Here is a 24,423-nt window from a genome sequence, read left to right as displayed (position 1 = left end):
TTTATATTCATATTTCTTTCACTGATATTTGTGTATTTAATGAATGAATAAAAATTAATTAGAACCACAGCAACTGTAACTGTAAGTTCATGCTGATGATGATGTTTTTATTTTTCCGAATTTGAATAGAACGAAAAACTTGAATTTCGTTTATGCTCTGTCCCGTCCGCAAAACTTGTAAATTTAATTGCATATAAATTGTATACTAAAGAATTTCTTTGTGAACTTCTAATTTGTTGGTGAAAATATTGTTTGTTCAATATAAACAGCTCCAAATGAGTGAATCATTGGATCAAGCTTGCTACAAATGTAATTTTTAATGATGAATTTTTAGCTCTTAAACCCGAGAGAAATCACTCGGGGCACACAGTCAACCCATTCCTTTCAGTATCCTCCTATCTAACAGTCTCCTTGGTATAGGTGAAGTGACATTTTTACTTTTCTTTCTGCGCGTGAAGCAATCATTTCTTGGAATTCACGTGTTAATGGGATAACTCGCTCTCCCCACGCAACTGTTATAGCTTCTAAATTTCCCATTCTAATAGCAGCATAGTTTTGTGTTCTCTATCCCTCTTTTTGCATTTATATTGCTTTGCGCTCTGAATACTGGCGTGAAAACCTAAATTTGCAGATTCTGAAAAGATAGAAAATGATGATTTACAAAAAAAATTAGATAAAACTGATTGAGGTACCTCAGTTACCCATCGCGATCTCTGATTGGGTTAGTTGAAAGTACTGAAAGCATGTTTACGTTCATCTCTTTTTCATACATTTTTTTTTTTTGGATGGGGGGGGGGTCATGTTATTATTCTTCAATAACCATAACAGTTGTTATTCTTCAATAACCATAGCAAGAACTCTTGGTAGTTTTTCTGTTTTTCATACCATCAAAAACCAATGATTTCTGATTTGATACAGCAAAGTTATTTCATTCTTTCTCATCATCCAAGATTGTTTTTAAAATACTCTGATCATAATCTTCTTCATTTATTTGGAGGAATTATCATAACCTGAATCGCTTGGTGCAGTTTCAAAAATGTTTCACTAAACTAAATCGAAACAAAGCACTTTTGTTACCGTTCGAGAAACTACTTCAAAAAATGATCAAGTTTTATGCTAGTATCCAAAATCATGTGCATTACATATGGAAAAAGAAATTTATTTCTTAATTTTAAAGAAAAAAAGTTGAATGAATAAATTTTTTTACAGGAAAAGCTATAAAATATGATTTTTTACAATCTAAAATGTATAAAAATGACTTTTAGCGTAAAATCAAGAATGAAACAAAGCAAATCTTCAGTGCACTTTGAACACTATCTGGGGGTCACGGCAGTGCCCCCGCTAAGTCAAGCTGATGATTAAAGAAGTTGTAAAATAAATAATCATAAGTTGAATAGTAATTGAAGAAAAAGAATTGCGAATCACAGACTAAACGGGGTTGTCCGGATTGGATCCAGCGGGTTTTTTTGAAAACGCCTGTTTAAAAAACAAAACCCATAATTTAGCCCACTTTTGGGTTTTTTAAATTTCTATGAAGTTTTAATAAAATTAATTAGTTTAAATACTTTACAATTTTAGCTTGCATTGTAAACTATAATTTTAGTCAAATTTAACTGCACAACTGTACTTGCTTTCTTAAGTCTTAATGGCATTTAAAAAATTATTTCAAGACAAAAGGAAACATATGTTGCTTTTTACTTTAACTGATCAAAGAATAATTCAAATTATCTTGACTAAGTCCTATCAGGTCTGATTTTCTCGAGATTTGTAGATTCTACAGAGAAAACTACACTAGTCAAAAAGCTTTCATGTGAATTATTTTCTGCAAACCAACACATGCCTCAAAACTCGAATAAATAAGAGATATTTTTAGAAATTGAACAGGATTTACAAACTGTTGCATAGATAACGGAATAGGATGAACATCACTGTTATTATCTTGCAAAAAAGTTTAATATTTCTAACTCTATATAAAAGAAATAGAAAAACAGGCAACATAAAATTCAAAAAAATGTCTTGATTAAGCTGGAACTCAGTATAAAGGCATTTAGACAGTTTGAGGTTCTACTGTAGTTTTGCATAACAAAATGAAATTTATTAAAGTTAAGTGCAAAAAGAAAAAAATAATTAAAAAAGAACATTACATTTTATCACTTGAGAAATGACTTGGCCTAAACTGTGTGCAATCGTAGAAACTATAAAATCTGAGATTCACCATTTTTGTGTTTCATTGTCTTTCATACTTTTCTTCTGAAATCGCTGAATTTTAACTCGAGTTTTCGAGCTTTTTCTACCCCAAGACAATTTCTATGCTTTGTCCATATGCTTACTGTACCGTATGGGTAGCTTAATAAATCAGGACTTCAAGTTTAGTCAACAGTGCAGTATTGCTAGTAACAAACCCAACAAAATGCTTGAGTTTTTAAATAGATCTATTTCAAACAAATCTAAGAAGGTTCTTCTGCCTTTATATAGGAGTTTAGTAAGACCTCATTTGGAGTATGCTGTTCAGTTTTGGTCACCTTATCTGAAGAAAGATATTTTTGTATTGGAAAGGGTTCAAAGAAGGGTAACTAAATTAGTAAGGGGACTCTCAGATTTAGATTATGATACCAGACTTAATAGGCTTAACATGTATAGCCTGGAGCAAAGAGAATCAGAGGGGACATGATTCAGTTATTTAAATTTATCAAAATGAAAGATGTAAATGGATTAAATTTTTGCGGGGAAAGCCGAACCAGGGGTCATTGTTTTAAGCTATTTAAATCTCAGGCTAACTTGGAAATTAGGAAAAACTACTACTTTAGCAGGGTCATGGGCACTTGGAATAGCTTACCGGAAGAGGCGGTAATGAGCAAGGGGGTGGATAGCTTTAAGAGGGCCATTGATCTTCATTGGGGACTAATTAATTGACTAGGACCAGCCTAGCTGGGCCCAGAGCCTGTTGCTGGTCCTCACATTTGTATTTATAAACTAACTGAGAATGAATCTTTTTCAGCCTTGTTTTATTTTTCCGTTGGTTTGCTTTTGCTTGCCATTGTAAGTTGTGTTTCTCATTCCCTGAAACCAAAATAGAGTAGAGTACTTTAATTCAATTAAGAGGGCACTTTTTAGTGGAAATTTTGTACACAATAGAAAAGGTTTGCTTTTTTTATTTTTCGATACTAGAAACATACAAAATCCAAGTATTTTTCAACAATAATTATTTTTTGAATGATTAAGAGTTTTTTTATGTGTAGTTTTTAAAATAATGATAACAACATTCAGGTTTATATTCTAATCAGATTATAGTGGCAAAGAATTGAAACGAGGGGAGTGACGTTTCAAGGGTAGGCTTGTGCAAATCTGTTCCTTTGGGAAAAAAAAGTTTGCTTTCGTGATCGGGGGTGGATCCAGATCGTTATTTTTAGGTCCACATTTTGAAAAAAAAAGATTTTTGTGAATTAAAAAATAATTTTCTTGATTAAAAAAACATTTTTGATAATTTTTCTTTTGATATTTTTTTGGAAAAAAATCCTTCCATGTCGCACACAGCATGTTTCGCTGTCACAAATCCCTTTGGTCTAAAGAACTTTACTGGGAATGTTTTGGAAGCTGTAGTTTTTTTCACTTGTTTTGCAAACAAATTGATTGAGCTTAAAAGTGATGAAAGAATAGTTTTTCTAAATGAAATTTTTTAAAAGGTCTAATTTTAAGATATGAAATTTTGTGAAGGAGCTGCAAAGCAAACACGATTTACATCTGAATCAACTGCTGCTGGTGATGGAAGTTTTTTGCCTTCTAAGAAACAAAAGGGTCCATTGAATGTTAACTTAAAGGGAGCAGGGTGCAATGCCATCCTAAAAAATCTCGGGAGAAACACTAGCAAGTAATTTTAACCACACCAGATTATACCCCATTTAATTGACAGATTGTTTTATATTTTAATGTTAGTGGCTTGTTTTGAGGAAAGCATAAATGTGGAATCGGCCTATAAATTCCCTGTGTCTTAAGTGACTGCTGCCAGTTTTGCTCCTCACATCCCCCCCCCCCTAAATGACACCAAAACGCCCTAAGATAGAGCCCCTTCAAAATAAAAGAAAATATAGACTCAAAAAAAAAACTGAAAATGTTAATGCCGCAGTCTGCGCTATGAACCTTTCTAGTTGGGCACCACTGGCCCAAATTTCAGTTACCCCTTAAAAGAACTTTCAAAATCATTTTATATAATACTAGATTTTAATGATTTCATCTCAAATATTACGATGCGCGTAAAGAAATTATGATGTGATGTTTACTGGTTAGTTTTTCTTGTCTAAATTACTAATGCATCTACTTAACGTTCGAAAATATTTCTTCTAAATTATGAACATTTAATTATGTTTCAGTATATATTTTTAATATTGTTCTAAGACAGAGCATTAAATTTAGATTTAGAATCAGTAGCTAGAACATTTTTCTTAAATTTTGAATTGGGTTGTTTTTCTTGCTGGTATTTAATGTTAGCAAAGGATATTCTAATGAATTTTGTGAGAGTTCTGGCATGAAAAATAGTAATGTTACTTTCATATAGTGTTCCCTGATTGGTATGCGATAGCCAGTCCAAAGTATATTTTGTTTTCAAATGTAGAAATTATAATTTTTCAATAGATGTGCTTTTTCTTGACTAGTAATATATTTAAATTTTGCAAGCTTTTTTTGGAATTGAATTGAAAGAATTGAAGATTTTTACTGAAACAATCTGGTTTATGCATTTGTATCTTTAAAATAGCTATTACATTTCTGTTATCTTACAAAGAATTTGAATTCATTTTTTAAGGGACTGATGAAGCTATTTCAAAATTGATTCAGCTGAGGTATGAGAGACGGGAAGATTTCAGAACAGCTGGCAGAAGATCAAAGGATGCCTGGTTGTAAGTACATTTTGTTAATTTTATTTCACGCTTTAGTAGCTAAAAGTAGCATGCCCAATGACAATTAAAAGTCTCTTCGCCATACTTGCCAACTGTTATGGAATAGGTGCAAAATGTGCTCGTTTTTGGCAGTTTGTATGCTTTTACTTATCCATCCCTTAAACTCGCTAATTTTTTATTTACTGTGTGATTTTAGTTCTTGGACATCACTTTTTTCATATTTACCATTTTAACTCTTACAGTAAAACCTGTCTATAACGGTACTGTTGGGACCTAAAAAAAATATCGTAATAGACAGGTTATCATTATAGAGAGTTTGATTATTCATGCTGACATTTTGCTGGGACCAAAGAAAATATCTTTATAGACGGGTTTATTGTTATAGACAGTATCGTTATACACAGGTTTCACTGTAGAGGTGTAGATTGGTATTTTTCTTTGGTAGCCAGTGGCTACCAACACCAAAAACTTTGGTAGCCACTTCAAATTTTTGGTAGCCAAACATACACCCACAGATATATATATATATATATATATATACATACATACATACATACATACAGAAAAGCACCGTTTATACATTTCTCTTTGGTACGTTTTTTGAATTGGTCCCTGCAGAATCCAATACATTTTAATGCATACCTATTGTACGTTTTTCCCCTTATTACACTTTTTGCATACAGTCCCTTCAAAAACGTATAAACTCTGCTTCACTGTACATATATTTTATATATCTATGTCATACCTTCCAACCTCCGAGAAAAAAATCCGGAAGATTTTTTTTATTTTTATCCACAAGATTTTAACGCAAAATAAAATCAAACAGAACCCCTATCCTCTTTTTATTTAACAATATATTAGTTATGAATTTCATATCAATTGAACTTACTTTTGTTTGGTAAATATTACTTTTATTGCTTTCTTTAAAAGTTTGGAAATAACATTTGGTACTCATTTTAAAAAAAGAACAAAGCAAAAACAGCTCGAATTGAGAGAACGAGAAGATAATCGGGGCCGAAATTGAGCCCGTAGTTGCCAGGCGCGACGCTTGCTTTGATTGGATCCCGAAGAAGTCATGCGCTGTATCACTCTGTGACGTCATAATCTTGCCTCACTTCTTCTGCCATTCTCATACGGCAACCTTTCCTTGGCTACTTGGCCTAAACGTTCCACAAAAAAATCGTTAGCGCCAAAATTGGCAAGATACAATTTTTTTCCTACAGAACGTGAAAAATCCGGAAGATTTTGCTCATAACCGGAAAAACGGAAAAGGAAATAAAAATCCGTAAAACTTCCGGGAAATCCGGAAGGCTTGGCAGGTATGCTATGTATTAAAAATCTTAGCACAATAAAAATCAGTACCAGTGAAGATTGGTAAGTATTTTCCTTCTCTCATTGAAGAAATCTGAGGAAGATTTGGATTGAAATAGGATGGAGGAACACATTAAGTTAAAAATCTAATATTTGTTTGACCTACTGGTTTCACTTTTCATAGAATCCCCCTTGCCAACATATTTGCAAATTTAAATTTGTAGGACCAAATTTTAAAATTCAAAGCCACATAATAAAAACAAACTAGAAAAATATTTGTAGTTTGCGAACAAATGGTTATTTTAAAAGTCTGAATTAGAATTGAACTAATAATAAAGTAGCTGTCCACTACTCTAGAAATCTGCCTCTCAACATACGACATTTAGTATCGTTGATAGAAATAATACATTTCAAATTCAACAGCAAAAAAAAAAAAAAATATGTTTAGATTTAATATTTTAGGATAAATTAAATTGATTAAAATAAAGCCTGTAAAAATAAATATATGAACAGGATTTATTACTTTTTAGTTATTAAAATATAACTTTCAATTATCAAAACTTCTGAAGTATTCAAAAATGCAAAAAGATTAGCAAAACTGGTGCGCAATGTCGGCACGTTTCCCGAAATAATTGCATTTATTATTTATTAAAATAAAACTTAAAATAAGCTGACAACTTCCGACTGCCAAAAAAGTTAAAATATGTTGGTACAAGATGCAAAAGGAAATCTAAAGCACAAGATGCAATTATGCTCAAAGTTCGATTCCAAAGTTAGCATGGCTCCAAAAATAAATTCTTTTATTAAAATGGAACATGAAACAAGCTAATCTAAGGTAGCACATATCAAAATAACTTTTGCTTATCAAAAATATAAAGACAATTGTACAAGATGCAAAAAGATTGAAAATTCAACCACGAGGTGCAGCTCCCCGCGAAGTGCGGTTACAAAGGAAGCATGGCTTCAAAAATAAATTCTTTTATAAAAATATAACATAAAACAACTAATATAAGGTTGCATTTGTCTAAATAACTTTCGTCTGCCAAAAATATTAAGATATGAATAAGATGCAAAAGGATTTAAAACTCAACCACGTGGTTATAGTTGTACGCGAAGTACGATTACAAAGAAAGCACGATTCCAAAAATAAATCAAGTCTTTAAAATAAACATAAAAATAAGCTAATTTAAGGCAGCCTGTGCCAAAATAACTTCCGATTATCAAAAATATTAAAATCTGTACAAGATCCAAAGGGATTGAAAACTCAACCACGAAGTGCAATTCCCGGCAAAGTACGATTACAAAGGAAGCGTGGCTTCAAAAATTAATTCTTTTATTAAAATGGAAAATAGACCAAGCTAATCTAAGGTAGTATACGTCAAAATAACTTTCATTTGTCAAAAATATTAAGAAATGAACAAGATGCAAAGCTATTGAAAACTTAACCACGAGGTGCAGTTCCCCGCGAAGTACGATTACAAAGGAAGCATGGATCCAAAAATAAATCCATTCATTAAAATCAAACACGAAATAAGCTAATTAAATTTAGCCTGCGCAAAATAACTTCCGATTTTAAAAAATATTTTTAATATTTACAAGGTGTAAAAGGATTGAAATCTAAATCACGAAGTGCAATTTTTCGCACGAAGTACGATTTCAAATTTAATATGGCTTCCTAAATAAAAAGTCATGAAAATTAAACATTAAATAAGCTAATTTAACGCTGCATCTGTCACAATATTTTCAGATTGAAAAAAAATTATATTATATTAAAATATTTGCAAGATGTAAAAGGAACAAGGGAAGCAGATTTTCGCGAAGCAAGTCGTGAAAAGTTTCATGACACCCGGTGTAAGTCGGCCACTTTAAAGTAATTTGGTACTTCTAAAAATTGATTTTTAAATCGATAGCGTATTATACAGCAGAAAAATAATGTATTTGGTGCCATGTTTAGTTTGTTACACACGTTACAGTAATCTTTCCAAAAAAAAAAAAATTCTATAATAATGAAAAATGAACTGACTTGATGCTGGTTGTCTTCGTTTTGAAGAACTGAAATAAAGTCTTGGAAGATGTATCCAAATTTATTCTCTTTGAGCTACCTCTACTCGTCATTTTCAACCTTTTAAAAAGTTATCAGAATTAGCTACGCCGCCGTATTTACGTTTCCCCTCCTCAGGCACTGCAGATGCTGCGGTGTTGACCTTGATTGGGTTTGGGGATCATGTCTGCTGGATCGCGGGGAGGTTTCAGTTTTCACCCCCCCCCCTTCCCGAACAATGCTCTAAGCCCCGAACGCAGTGTAGGTGTAGCAAACGGGAAGTGGTCAACGAATCAGCGAGGAGAGGGGCAACATTTCAACTTTTCTTGAAGGTCAGTAAGTGACCTCGCGTCTAGACGAGTGACTACCACAGCATGAAAAACTGGATCCGAAAGCACAGTGCAATCAATAACTTCAACTTGGGGGGATTTTTTTTCCCCTTTGATCACCCGGTGGCGATCGGCGCTGAAATCTTTGGTAGCCATTGAAAATTTTTGGTCGCCAATTGGCGAGTGGCGACCGCTAATCTGCACCTCTATTTCACTGTATAACAAATATTTCATATTTATTTCTAACTAAGTCTTCATAAATTTTATATTTTGTGATAAAGGTCTAGCACGCTAGTCGTTTTGCTGAAACCACTCGTAAATTTCAATCTAGTAGCATCTAAGTTAGTTCAAGACAGTAGAATACTACTTTTATAAAAATTTGAGTTAATTTTTACCATTTTATTCATTTTCTGAAATTTTCACATGTCTAAGTTGTTCTAAAATCTTTATTAAACCCAAAATGTTAAGTATTTGAAAATAAAATTGCTCAACAAAAATGACTCCCCCCCCCCCCAGGTTTCTCTTAATTCAGGTTTTTTATTTCAATATTTTTAAAACTTACTTGAACTTAAAGGGACGGTATATTAGTTGACTGAATGAAGTTAATATTAGACATTATTAACTTCTTTTCATTTGTCTTTAAATACATCATTCTCATTTTTGTGATCTCCTAATTTAATTTGAGAACTTCCAATCAGTTGAGATAGTGGTGTGCGTAAAAGTTTTACTGATGCCCATGTCAGAAAGTTCCCAAGTGTGCTTTCTCTTAGAACTATTTTCATTGTAAGTAATTTATTTATCTAAATGAAAGATATTAATGGGTTAAATTTTTGCAGGGAAAGCACGACAAGGGTCATTGTTTTTAGATATTTAAATCTCAGGCTATCCTGAAAATTAGGAAAAATTACTACATTAGTTCTGAGCACTTGGAATAGCTTACCGGAAGAGGTGGTAATGTGCAAAAGGGTGGGTAACTTTAAGAGGGCCATTGATCTTCTTTGGAGACTAATAAACTGACTTACTGTTTTTGCAAAGGCTTGCCACAGTAAATTCATATTCCAATTTTATGAGATTATGTTGCAGTTCGATATCTATAACATCATATATCTTGAATTGAAATTTAACATTCTTGCTTGTTTTTATAAAAATTATTTCTAGTATATAAGTAGAAGTTAATATAGACATTTTAGTTATAGAACAGCAGTGTTCGCGCTCAACTATCCGTAACCTGAGTCCCAGGGACCCATTAATGAAACAGATTTGGGTCCTTTGGTGGAAAAAATGAGTCCCTTAAATTTTAAACAGAAAATCTTACCATATAAATGAATAATATAAAAAGGTTAATACTTGGAAAAAAAACTATCCACATAGTGATTTAAAAAAGTTATGAAATAAACTAAATTGGTTTTATTTTTTCTGATTATCATTGTAAAATTAATTTTCAAATAATACACTTGCAAGACTTAGTTATGTGAGAAACTATTAGGTCAGTTACAATGAGATAATCACACTCAAAATTTACTTTAAAAAAAAAATTGAATTTTAACATAAAATACTAAACAAGTGCCTCTGATTGATCAAGCAGAAAGCACTCTTTACCTTTATTTTCCTGGATTTTTTTCTAAATGAAAATACCAAAAAGCCCCCTCCCCCCTATCCAGCATGAACTATCATCAATTATCATTGGGAATTACACAGAAAAAAATCGCAAGCAAATGAACCCAACGCAAAAATCACGATCGCAAAAACCGAACCATTCTCTCACATGTGTGAAAACTGCTCATTTGCAATCTTAAATCAGTACATTTGACTTAATTTTGACTCTCAAAATATCTGTTTTAGCTTCCATGGTATTTTTAAAATCGCGCCATTTTCAAAATGGCGCGGTCGATAATTACCTGACTTTTGCAAGTCCAAATAAAAAAAAAACCATCAGAAAGAGATGAATTACTAGAAACAGGAAAAGCTTAAAGTGCTTTTGTATAAAGTTCAAGTATTCATAAGCAATTTAAGAAGAAAAATGAGTGGTGAAGTTCAGAATTTTGTGTTCAGCGCGATCTGGAAAATGTTCGCCATTTTTTTGTCTCCTATCCTGTTATTGGGGATTCATGATTTCCAAAAATAATTCTGGTTACATGAGTGCAAATAGATATGCTTTTACTGTACAGTTGTCTTTTATTAATCCTGAAGATTACACTGAAACCACACTCTTACTTTTAGTCTTGATCACTGTTTTCAGGAAAGATAAAAGTTGAGGGAGAGCTTGTTCTTAGAATACAGTTTACAGTACAATGGACTATTTATGAACCTGCAATATTTTGCTCCCTGAGCTCAACCCAGGAGGTCACTGTAAGTTCCAGTCTTATCACTAATAAAACTCCATTGACTGGACAACAATAGGGGTGTGTTTGAATAGCTGATAAAGAGATAGGGTCATTTTAATTCCTTTCTGCTGATTCTCCTGGTTATTGAAGCTTAAAAGCAATTACTAAATGGATCTTCAGCATTTTCCACTTTTTTTTTTGTTTCTTATCTTTTGGGTTTTCTGGGTCCCCAGGACCCGAATTTTCGCTGAAGTTGCGTCCCCTTTCCGCGAATTTGCGTAAAAAACCCGCCATAGCGCGTAAACGCGAACCCTAGAACAGCATAATGTTTGTATATTTTTATCTCCAACATTTTTTTCTTTTTCTTTTTTTTAGTTTTTTAATTTTTATTGATCAAATATAAAAATGATAATATTTTAATTCAATTTAGGAAAATAGTCCTTGATTTACATTTGGAGAATCAAATAACAGCTGATGAATGCAGTGAGCAATGGTCTTATCTTGTAGCAAAATTCAAGGTAAGGATATTTTGTATTAGCCCTAATTAGTCTTCTTACCATGCTTTCCTAACTATTATCTGCAATCAGGGGCGGATACAGAAAAATCTTTTGGAGGGGCACAGAAAATTGAACCCCCCCCCCCTCGATGTTTCATAACAAAGTTTTGACGACTTTATTTTTAAATGTGCATGTTTTTTTTATTTTATTTATTTATTTTTTTTTTTTAGGATTCCTTAAGGTCAATGAATCTACTTCTAAGTACATGAATATTATGCACTAATATACTTTGAATGTGGACGGAATAAATCTTTAACGTTTCAAGCCATTTAAATACTAAACCCAATATAATGTCACCAAGATGCTAGACAATGAGCGGCTTTACCTAGGAACATTGTCATAATGATTATAACACGAGGGCAAGTTATTAAATATACCCATACCTCTCTTGAGTTTTTTAAAATCAATTTAATCATAACTTCATAACATATACAAGTTTCATTGAAGAATTCAGAAACTATTTCTGTGTGAATTTCAAAACAATTGCTGATTTGTTCTTAAAGCCATGATACAGTTGAGATAACATATTTTGATACTACATGCTGTTTCTATTAAAAATCATGGTTTTTCTAAGAAACTACCACATGATTTCTTTCATTTTGCATCTATTATTAGCTGAAAAAGAAATCCATTATTTTGCAAATAGGTTCCCAGATCAAAATGACTCTTTTAGGTGCGCCTACACATTTAAAAAAAATGTTAATTATTGATTCCATCAAAGAATTAATGGACGAATCGCGATAATGCGGTCTCTTGAATTGGAAGCCAATGAGTTAAATGTGTAACTCTGGGCCTCTGACTCCAGTAATATTTCTTTAGCAAACAAAAATTCTTTTATTCAAAATATGCTGTGTGTGTGTGTTTTGTGTTCTTTTTAATTAGCTACGTAAAAAAAGTGCAAAGGAAAGGTCAGTTAAAAAGTAATAAATAAAATAGTGAAATAAGTGATCCTTTTGGGGGGGGGCACGTGCCCCCTGTGCCCCCCTAAAATCCGCTACTGTCTGCAATGCATATGCTTCCTAACTATTACACTTTGAATTGTTTAAAAGAAAGTCTGCAGTATATAACACATGTTGATTAGCCGAAGTGAATATTTATTCCCTTCTAACTTAATGAATTTTTTTTTTTTCTAAAAGCCGAATTTTAACTGAGACAAACTCTTCGATGAGGCGAATTTAATTTAATGACTGTCTACAGAATTCTTATGGCAAAGCCTTTTGTTTCTATCAAAAAGAAAATTTCTTGCTTGAATTATTTGCATTAATGGAACAAAATCTAGTGGTAAAGCTACCACAAATGCCCCATTTCGTTACATGGAATGGCTCAAAAGAAACGTTGTTTGGAGAAAGACTCCGCAATTAAACAAAGCAAAGTTGAATGAATTATTTGCAATTATCATTAGACTACTGCTTTTTTAATTGCTGGTAAAAAAAAAGACTTGAAATTTCATCAGGAGAGCTCTTTGTATTTCTAAAATTTTCATCTGCATAATTTTCAATCGTATTGCTTCTTATCTATCTGAGACCATTCAGCCTGAAATTTTTGAAACATATCTGATAAAGGACTAGTGGACATACCCATTTCGCAAATAAAAACAACTTTTAAAATGTGGTAGCAACATTCTAATGTGTTACACACAGTTATTTGTTTTAGCTTAGAGTTTTAAAGACAGGTACAGTATACAGGGTCTGTATAAAAAGTAATGAGACTAAGCTGCGTTCTAAGAATTTATTGCAGATATTAATACTCACGCCTAAAATTCTTCAAAATAAGACCCTTGGCCTAGCATACACTTATCCCAGCGAATCTTCTAAGCTTCAAAGGCTGCTTTGTAGTCTGCTTCCAGAATGTCCTTCAAAAGCCTTCTACTAGCGTTTTCACGGCATCCAGAGTTTCATGGTGATGCCCTTTTAGTGTTTTTTTCATCTTCAGAAATAGAAAGAAGTCTGCTGAAGCTAAATAGTGGCTGTAGGCAGGTTGGGGAAGCGTAGAGATACTGTCATTTTATCAAGTCCAACTTCACCTGCAATCATTCTCACACTTAACTGGCTGTTCAAATTTGGCCCAACACGCACACGTTCCACATTAGCGTACATTCTGCTGGTTGACACACATTTGAGATCCATTCTCAAAGCTCTCCCAGCCATCTTTGGAACAATTTTACCACCAAAACACATGCGCCTTTAACAGACAATTATCTCTGAACACTTGCTTACACATCTCTAAAGTCTCTGAGGCTGATTTACTAAGTTCCACACAAAACTTAATCTCGTAACGCTACTCATATGTTATGCGTTTTGGAGCTGGAACCAACGATCGGAACAGGGGTACACTATAACGACGATACTGCCCGAACAAAGACTCCCAGACGACTGCGGACCAGGGTATGTCCCACCGGTAACCCCCACCGCAGACCTAGCCAGTTAGTGCACACTTGAGAAGTACAGTCGCGTTAGGAAAAAATGAGTTGCATTACTTATTATACAGACACTGTATATTCCTGATAATATTGCTGTTTTTGCACCAATAAGGGGATTTCAACCATTAACTAGAACAACAAATACAATTTACATTATAATGATTTCTTCTTTTAATGCAATATTCTGGATATTCGCTACTACCGGACTTGAAAAATTCTAAATAAAGCTCAATAATTTTTTACAAAGATTTAGATGAAATAGACTTAAAGAGAATAAAATTTGCTATAAAATGAGACCAAAACAAAGTTTCTGGAATGAATAGTTTGGGTTTTAAAGATGAAAAACTACAATGTTTTGCTAGAAATGACTTTTTTCCATAACTTAAGCCTATTTAAGGCACAAGTTAATGTTTTTAAAATGACTTAAAACTTTGCAAATCACATTTTTTAGTCCATTGACAAATTTTAGGGGTTTGCTGCGAAAGATTCGATGAAAAACGTTTTTTCCCATTATATATATATATATATATATATATATATATATATATATATATATATACACAGTATACTCCTGATTATCCGTGCTAATCACCGGGCGGCCTAGCACGGATTATCGAAAAACACGAATAATCCGAAAAATCATTTAAGGAATATGCAGGGTAACTATTTAAGGGGAAATTAGAAAAAACTATGTATATACTCACACAAACCAGGAACTTTTCTTCGAAATGTATTGCTTAAAAAAAATCGGTGATACATTTTTGTTTTCTTTGTTTGTTTAAATTGTTGCGTATGTCCCTACGAATTTTTCTTACTGCAATTATTTCTCCGTAATCATAACTTCTTTCATTCATGTAATCCAATAAATGTTCTACAGATTGTAAAGCAGTAGAATGTGAAATTGTATTTTCTTCATGTTCTTCATCTTCGTTTTCGGTATCATCACTTGCGTTTGATTCAGTAACAAGTTCATTTATATTTTCGTCAGTTAGACATTGAAATCCTGATTCACATTCGTCGCTTTTAAACCACTCTTCGACATTTTCAGCGTCAACTGATTTGAAACCTTAGATTTCTTTAACTTCCTCAATGATGTTATCGATATTATCGATAACATCATCGAAGCTTTAGAAAAGTGTGATTCCGAAATGATGCATGGATAATCCGCAAACCGGATAATTCGCACACGGATAATCGGAAGTATACTGTGTATATGTATATATATATATATATATGTGTGTGTGTAAAGTGCTCTCTTCTTTTGCACACAGGAAGTGGAACGTAAAATATCTGATGGAACATGCGATGAAGAGCTTGGCTGGCCTCATTACAATCAAATGCAATCAGTTGTCAGTAAACTCGAAACTTATGAAGATCCATTTATATTATCATCAGGAAATGGAGATGAGATTACGAATGTACAGTTTTCAGATGCAAACGGTCATGCATCAAATGGTGGTAATTTTACTAGGCATCAATCAAACAGGAGTAGTAAAAGGGATGAACTGGATGAAAGATTTGTCAATGCTGTGGAGGAAGGAAATCGACTGCTCGAAGCAATGCACTCTACTTTTGAAAAACAGGGAGATATGTTTATAGATTTAATGGCAAAATTTGTTGGCATGTTTGAAAACCATGCTGGAGAAGATGTATCAATGGAATAGTGTGTTTTATCTTCATCTTATCATTTATTTTCTTTTTAAAATCTGCTCTGGAATTGTGTCATGGCCAGGCCCTGATTAATGCATTAGCCAACTGGACTCCTAAGGATCATGGCCTTTTTTTTTTTCCCCAAGTTATATCATAAGTAATAAAATTTGCATTTATTAGGCTTTCAATTTAAACTAAAACAAAATATGTGTGAAAATATTTTTCCTTAATAAGTATTTTTCTTTGATAATTTTATTATTTCTGGTTTAAATCAAACATTTTATATATTTCCTTGACAAATCTTCTTATGATATTACACTGACATTATGGTGTAGTTTGTACAAGTATAGTAAATACTGCATCTAAACAAGAAGCCGTTTTAAATGTATTCATACCACTAATATTTAAATATTTAGAGTTTTCAATTTTAACCTTTAAAAAGGAATCTACTGCTCAAAAATTGGTATGAATGCAAATAAAGTGCAATTTGAAAAATCCAAGTTGAGTATTGATGTGAATTGGTGTTTATGGGTTTGTGTAATTATGCATACTGAAGCACAAGAACTACTTAAAATACTATGATGATGTACTATCTATTATGGGAATGATGGTATGTGGTGCAGTTAGAGGAGAGGGTCTTGAACTCTGGGCCATGGGCCCCACTATAGCTTGTTTGGGCTCTGGTCATGGCTATCTAAATATTGACACCCAAATATCAGGAAGCAACATAAATTTTCTTCAGACTTCTTTCAAATTTCATTTTGATACTGTTAGATAATTTACAGAAGGCATAAGAATATTTATATAAGCGTAAGGACAAATAATTGTTTTAATGAATGGGTCTTAATTTAAAACTGTAAAGGGGAGTGGGGTCTCTCTCTTATAGATGTGAAATTTTTCCTTTATTGCTGTAAGTTAAAATTAACAGTAATTTCTTAAAAATGTTCAAAAAAATTATTCATTAACTTATTTTTTCTTCCTTTGTGTTTGAAGTTATGTGTACATAGTTTTATCAGTTTGAGATATTTCATTTTCATTCATCTATCTTAGTTTAATGTTTTTCTAGCTTTGTATTGTCTGAAGTTGTTATGTGTACATATCCTTATCAGTTTGAGATATTTCATTCATCTATCTTAGTTTAATGATTAAATAAAATATTATAAAATGTTCCAGTTCTGTATTTTGAATAAATTTCATTTTTGAAATATTTTGTGTTTCATTTAATATTTAGTACTAGTAGCTGTGGCAGATGCTGTTATACGGCATGATTTAGGAAAAATTTTAATGGAGGCTTGCCTAGGACGTTATTTTCAAACGTATTTTACTCCAAACTTATCTCTTTGCTTCATGTGTATCCATATATAGCTCTAATAGTTTAGTACAGAAAAGGAGGTTAAAAAATGATAGATTGATGTATTTGTGCGACGCAAAATTTCCGACATTTTTTACTGAACAACAGCTTAAAATTTGAACATGTTTGTCAGGCTATTTCAGTACAATTATCTCCTCTGTTTGGGAACCAATTTTCTTCATTCTTATTTTGTTCAGTAGCTATTGTCGAGTTTTAGTGTCATCAATAAAATTTTTTTAAATCGGACATTAATTAATGGAGATCTTATTTAAAACCGCATTTTCGTCCTAAATGGCTCTTTCTATGCGAATGGATGGTCCAATTTTTTCGAGTTTGATATGGTTGGAAAGGTTTTTAAAAAATACTCTAAATGAAAATTATTATCAGAGTGCTCAAGGTCCAATAACCTAAATCCAGTGAGACTCAAAAATGTTAATTTTGACTCTTTCATTGTTGGAAGCGTGAAACATTAAGTTTTAATTGATTCTTTTAAACCTCTCTTTCTACACGAAAAATGCATTTTTAATGCTTTAAACTTGGTATGGTTGGAAAGCTCGCAAAGAATACTTTGAAAGACCGTTTTGGAATGGGGAAATTCAAACCCACTAAATTGAGTAGTAAAATTTGCTTTTTCACGCGACATAGCGTGAAATAATTTCTGGATAATATTATGAGTTGCCATTTCCCGCATGAGTGTAAAGAAATGAAATTGGTACGTTTCTTTTCATTATTGAGGCTTTTTGGGTAACTACGGGCATGCAAAATATTTTGATTACGTTTTCGTGATTTTTTTTAAAAAATTGTTTTATGGAGTGAGGGAGGACTTTCAGTTTCGATATAATTTCCTTCTTCTCACAATAGTACCTGCATTTGCTATCGCCAGCAACAAATCTTAAGGTGAAACTTGTGATAAAATTGGCGTATCATTACGACGTCCAATGCTTTTGCACGAACAAATATGTGTTCCCACAAGTAGAGTTCATTCATTTGACAGTTGGAAATTAAATATTTAACAGCAAAGATCATGCCTACTTTTACAAAGAATATTGTTTATGCAGAAGCAGGGTCCGCAGACCTCATATTTTTTCCTAGTTTCCTATTTTTTTTTAAATTTTGAAAATTTTCCTGTTTTTTCCAATTTATTCCTATTTTATTGCAATGCATAATCTTGCTTCTGCCTTTTTACCCAGACTACAGTAATTTCCTGCACCTTATCTACAGATTATGTTATGAAAGTGCAAAATTGTTGACACGCCGATTATCTGTGCTTTTTTTTTTACTTCTAAGTTAAAACTATTCAACATCAACTTACAGTATTTAAAAAAAAAAAACGGCTCTTGTGCCTGTAAGGTTGTTTATTTTACACAGATTTCCTTTTTACTCTATTGATTAAACAACCTTACAGATAAAGAAGAAGCTGTCTCTGTTTGTATCCCCCCCCCCCTCCATAAAACTTAGCGAAAAAAACGCAAAACCCAAACATTTAACAAAAAAAAAGTTTGAATCTGTTGCAAATTACTCCTTACCCTTCCAACAAGAAGGGGTAAAAAGTTTCTGCATTTTGTGCATCGGGTTTGGGGGGAAAGGGAGCAGGGATGAAAGAAATTCTCCTTTTTTAAACAAAAGTTTCTATTACTTTAAAAAAAAATTACTCAAAAATCGCAGAAACCTCTCTACAAAAGTAAAACGAGCTGATGTGTGCATCGCATGACTTCCTTTTACTCCAATTTAATGTCATTTTCTCATTATTGGCAGTTTTAATATGTTTCAATAGATTACTCTCTGAGTATCGCCAACAGTGGCCTAATTGAAACCAGATTTAAAGAAAAAAAAATTTTTTTTAATCACCAAATTTGTCGTTCTCCTTGAATTTTAGTCACACAATTGTCACGTTTTTTGTCTCAGTAATAGTTTTTAATAGATATTATTTTTCTAAATATAAGTTAGTGGTTCTGGGATTCCGTATAAAAAGTTATATCTTTTATTTTCTGACTCATTTTTGTTTTTGCTTAAAACTTTCAATATCTGTACTCCGAATCTGATTTTGAACATTTTTGCAATTAGAATTATGCATCTAGGACTAACGGTCAATAATGTAGTAGGTCAATATACATTAGGGTGGGCCGAAAAAACTTTTTTTGGAAATCTGTTTTTGGATAGTGCGGAAAAGTTGCTATATGGACCCGTTATTACCCATAAAAAATTTCGCTAAATTTGTTAATATTTAGCCGGCGCTATTTGACATTGAAAAACGGAAAAAAAGGACAAAGATGCACTTTTTTCAAAAAAAAAAGAGGGGGGGGGGCAAAAATAAAAGTTTGAAGCTAGTTTCAACAAACATTAGAAGTATCTGTCAGTGCATTAGTTGAAATCCTCAAAGATTTTTATACATTTCGTAGAATATTTAGCTACGCTCCTTTAATACTGAAACATTGGAAAAATGAAAAAAAAAAAAAAAAATTAAAAGTAGTTTCGAAATAAGTAAGTACTGAAATGTTACGCAATACGTTACCTAGAAAAAAACAGTGAAAATTCAACCAATTTTATGCGACATTTGTACGCCAATTTTAAAAAATGCACACACTCAAATAAAAAATAGTTACATAAGATGCTAATTTTTTAATCTTTGGTTCCAGTTAGTTTCTTCGGGATAATAAACGGCGCTCAACTACTTCTATTATTCCTAACATTATTTTATAACTATTTATATATATTTGACAAATAGAGCCTTGAGTATTAAAAAAATGTGAATCCTCTGAAGTCCTTTAAACTGATTAATGAATTGAACGCAAGTATTCTTTAAGAAATGCTGTAATTCTACACCTCCACAGCTGGGAGTTAAGCAATTAAAGCAATTAAAGGGGTGCTCTCTTGCGTCCAATGTCCACAATGAGTTGCCACTGAGGCATCTTATACTGGAATTGGACGGTTGCACAAAGTGGTCACATTCATATTCTGGAGCTATCGAACAACTTCTTAGAGATTGTAAAAAAATCCGGTGGTCAAATTTGATAAAATTGACTGCAATCTTCTGGTTTTGGACATGGAAGATATAAAAAATTTAAGTATTGAACAACAATATTTGTATAGAATCTGTCTTGCTGTAAAAGATGGTCAGTTGTCCTTCAAGCGTGGCTGACAGTAGCCCAGGCAAACTCAGTCAGTCGTGCGCGATGGCTGACAACTACAAACCATTTGTTACGCTTGTATATAGGCACTCCAACTCCATCAGAAAATCTTACAATACTTGTAAAGTATGTAATGTTAGTTTATGCTCCAATGTGGTTTGAAATAAAATAAAACCGAACTGCCAGTACGGCGCCCAACATTTTTGGAAAATGATTTCTCTTGGAAGGCAGTTTCCAGACAACGTTAAGGAGATAATTTTCAAAGTTCTCTCAAGTAATGCATATTTCGCTCATCCTGAACAGCTACTGTTGACAATGTTGTTTGACTCAAGAAAATACATTCGAGAATTAGCTGTTAGGCGCATTCTGAACTCTAGAAATAAGAAGACGAAGAGCTCGGATGGTGTACGATTTTTTGAGCGTCCTAAACTCAATTTTGAAGCCGTTGATTATGTTGATTTAGTTGATTGGGCAAACTGTGTTGTAACAGAGCCAACTCTTACAATGCATCTAAAAGACCAACAATGGAAAGAAATGTGCAAAGAACATTCTACAGAGTTTACTTTTGAGAAATTTCCCTGTCACACGCAAGCTGTGAAACGTTGTGTGAAACTAGTAACCGAAGCTGCAATAAAAGTTCGTGGTGAAACTGCACGAGATGGATACATTCGTGCAAAACTTCATGCTAGGAAAGAACTTCCATCATTTGATAACAAGGGGACAATATTATTCCAAAAAATAATATTCATTATGCATGAGGTATTATAAATCAAATTTGAAGATTTCTTTTTTAAAATTTTATTATCTATATATGTAATTCTAGAAAATGTATGATACTATTGCGTGATAATAATTACTATGATTGATAGTGCTATTTAATTAATTAGTCTATGATTTAATTTTGAAAATAATTTTCACATTGGTTTTTAATGAAATTCAATATTTTTTCATTTTTCTCCAATTTTTTGATGTCGGAAAGGAGCGGTAAATGCTCATTAAAATCAATGAAACATTTTATGGGCTCGAACTGGCTCATTATATAACATTTTCGGTGCTTTCCAGCAAAATATTTGGATTTAGTTTTTTTTTTTAAATTTCGACAAAAATTCATTTTTCTCTTTTTTTACGGTTTTTCAATGTCAAATAGCGCCGGCTAGATATTTTTTAATATCCAAGAAATTTTTTGTGAGTGCTAACTAGCTCACTACGCAACTTTTGCGCGCTATCCAAAATTTGATTTCGAAAAAAAAAATTTTTCGGCTTATTTCGGCCCACCCTAATATACATGTATATTTGCATACGGTTACCACAAAACAGGAGCTGTCCACGAATGGAGTCCCGCTTTAAGTTGGGGTTCACGAAATAGTAACAAATTGTGACAAGGAAGAGGAGAGAAATAAGAGGGACATACAATGGGGAGAATGTGACAACAAGCCCTTTTTCTGATAGGAACGTTTATGAAAAACAGCATGACATGTGACAAAAAGAGGAGGGGGTATGCAGGGCTCCCAAATGGTCCGTTTTTCCCGCCAAAGTCCGTTTTTTTGGATTAAATCCGCTTTAGACCGCTTTTTAACATTTTGGTCCGATTAGTCCGCTTTTATATTGTTTTTACTTAAAAATCAGAATTTTAAAAATTTTCTATTTCGTTAAAAGATATTGTACACCCAAACACGCGGCCGCGGCGCCTTAACCTGACTTTATGTCCGCTTCAGATTGACGTTATTACTCCTCCTTCAACCGCTGCAGCATGGAAATCCACAAAAAGAGAGGTTTGGGGGAGGAGTTATGACGTCGAATCGCGGAGCAGGGTGCTACCGATATTTCTCGGAATTAAAGCCTCACGTTTGCAATAACGAATGAACTTTCCGATCTCGAATAAAACTCGAATATTCCTTTATTTCAAAGTTTTCATTGGATCCCAAGCTCTTGAGACTGTTGTTTAAACTTCCCATAACTCGGAACGTTTTAGCCTTAGTCGCGCGTTGACTGCAATAGTAACGCTGCTATGAATTTGGTAGTCCTCCCAAGGTCCTCTTTTGATCCTAACTGGTCCTCTTTAGTCCCTTTTTGATTGAAAATGGTCCTCTTTTACCCTTTTCTGAAGCTAAAATGTGTTGGGAGCCCTGGGTATGGTGAAGTGCAAACATTGTGGCAAAGGGGGAGAGGGTTGAAAAGTGTGACATCAGTCATGCACCGCCCTTAACCATAAACAAATCTCAAGATGATCTTTTTTATTAAATTGTACTATTGCATTATATATTGCTACGAGTGGAGTTCGTCCATTTGATACTTGGAAAATTTATATTTCTACTGACGAAGAAGCAACTTACTCAGTAATAGTAGAAGTTTTATAAGTAATATTGTTCACACAGAAGTTTTACGTATAAACTGAGTTTTGATGCTTCATTTCAAACGGGATTTCGAAAAAGATTTCGGAAATTGGATAATTGGCGATTTTTATCCATTGGCATCAATTTTTTTGTTTCCAATGCCAGCGCAAAAAAATTGTTTTTCCTTTGCATACGTAAACAAAGAGTAATGAAATATCCATGTGCATAGTAGACGCGGGACGAAACCTGTATGATGTCAAATCGTTTACCATATCCTGTAACTACGCAATTTTTTTGTATTTGACATGGCTTGAGTGTCCTTAACAAGAAACTGCTATGTTCCCACCCCCAAAACTTGCTCATTTTTTTGCAAACGAGGAGAAAAAAAACGACAAAATCTAAGGGGTTTATTTCATTATTAATAACAAATTCCATCAATAGATTTGATGTGTTTATAACATTAATAAATAAAAATAACCAGGGTTTAATTTTAGAGTAAGGACATTTTATTTCTTCATACTCATATAATAAAAATATTTCATTGAAATCTGACTACAAAAATGTGTTTGTATCTTGTTTAAGCAATGGAGTAACCTTCTATCCTCCTTATGGAGTACTTGATTTTATAAACAGCATGGCGGTGCGGTGCCTAGGAAGCAATGCGTTCGCTAATGAGAATAGAAATGAAAATAATCCTGTTTCTGCAAAAAAGTTTTGGTAAAATTAAAAAATATAAAGATACGTAGCTTGAATTAAAACAGCGGTTCCCAACCTGTGGGTCACGACATTATTTCTATTTTAAAATGTGTACTCAGTTTTTAGACAATTATGTAATAACAATTTAAAAAGAAAAACATCATTTCTATTTTCCTTTTTTGCAATCAGACCCCAAACTAGGATTCCTCAGAAAATTCTAAAGAATTAATTATAAAGAAATTTCCATCCCTGGTGATAATGTAAAAAAAACTAAAAATTGTATTCAAAAAAAAAAAAGAATAAATGAGCATTAATAAAGAAATGAAACAAAAGTAAATTTAAAAAATGTTTGATAAAACATTGACGACGAAAACGTGCACTAAATTCGCAGATGACTTCCTTTTGCAAAGCTTTTTATTTTCTGCACAATTTAGCATTTTGAAAGAAGTGAACAAACATTGTTTGTGTATTGCGGTAATGTTTATTCAATAAAAATCACACTCAGAAATATACGGGAATTCCTAAAAATGAAGTCGTTAGGTCTGAAATTTTGAATTTTCCAGGGTGTGTCAAAGAATGCATATATAATACAAATTTATTGAGAAATCGCAAAAAAACATGCCTACTTATATGTAAATATACATAATATTTTTTCAAAATCAGGGGTGACGAGCTAGGCTATTTCCCTCTCCTGACCTACCTTCCACCCTAAATGATGATCCTGAATACTTTTCTCAGCCTTTATCTATTCTTGCTACATTTTACTACTACAGTGGTAGCAATAAGACAAAATTCATCGAAAACCTCCTTACACGAGAAAAAAAAAAATCAAGATGTTTTGCTTTGCCAGATCAATATGATCTTCAACCAGTCTTTCAACATTGAACTTCTCTAGCTAAAATTTTATTTAGCTGTGAAGAAATTAGGTATAGTTCAGAAAACGCGCAGCAACTCCTTATTTACAACCTAAATTAAAAGTAAAGCTATTTACTTTAAATTCAGGTGGTAATATTTTACATAAAAGAAATACAAATATTACTCTAGATTAGTTTTGCCAGATTGATTCAACTGATCTTTCACTATTGAATTTCTACAGCTTAATTTTATTCAGCTACAAAGGGATAAGATATATTTCAGAAACATGCAGCAGGGGCGCCCATATAGGGGGGCAAGGGAGGGCTCGAACCCCCCCCCCCCCCCTTTGAAATTAGAACTTTTTTTGCTTTAGTACTTTTTTTTTTTTTGCAAAAATGTAAAAACATTTCTTCTCAGCCATTAGTGAATAAGTTATAAAAAATGTCAAATTTTAATGACTCTAATCTGTCTTGAAATCAGTTTCCACGGGGAAAATATCCAGCTAAACCACGGGGAAAATATTTGAGCCCCCCCCCC

At 32.8% G+C, this 24,423-nt stretch overlaps 1 protein-coding gene across 1 annotated transcript; it reads left to right on the top strand.

Moving 5' to 3' along the window:
- The first annotated feature begins 111 nt into the window (after window positions 1-111).
- On the top strand, window positions 112-16,687 carry LOC129229870 (uncharacterized). The gene is made up of 4 exons (XM_054864249.1): window positions 112-309; window positions 4,799-4,892; window positions 11,328-11,415; window positions 15,145-16,687. Exons 1-4 carry the CDS (start codon window positions 276-278, stop codon window positions 15,535-15,537), a joined length of 609 nt encoding a protein of 202 aa, XP_054720224.1. The 5' UTR covers window positions 112-275; the 3' UTR covers window positions 15,538-16,687.
- Window positions 16,688-24,423: the final 7,736 nt, after the last annotated feature.

The sequence above is a fragment of the Uloborus diversus genome, chromosome 9, assembly GCF_026930045.1.
Source record: "Uloborus diversus isolate 005 chromosome 9, Udiv.v.3.1, whole genome shotgun sequence".
NCBI lineage: Eukaryota > Metazoa > Arthropoda > Arachnida > Araneae > Uloboridae > Uloborus > Uloborus diversus.
The sequence above is the reverse complement of the archived record's forward strand: the minus strand, read 5'-3'. Positions and strand labels throughout refer to the sequence as shown.

What these genes read in the sequence shown, in the direction of transcription:
- LOC129229870 (XM_054864249.1), top strand. Translation starts at nt 276, where the DNA reads ATGAGTGAATCATTGGATCAAGCTTGCTACAAAT. An exon ending in GGATCAAGCTTGCTACAAAT is followed by an intron (nt 310 to 4,798) that starts GTAATTTTTAAT and finishes TCATTTTTTAAG; the next exon opens with GGACTGATGAAGCTATTTCA. An exon ending in AGATCAAAGGATGCCTGGTT is followed by an intron (nt 4,893 to 11,327) that starts GTAAGTACATTT and finishes AATTCAATTTAG; the next exon opens with GAAAATAGTCCTTGATTTAC.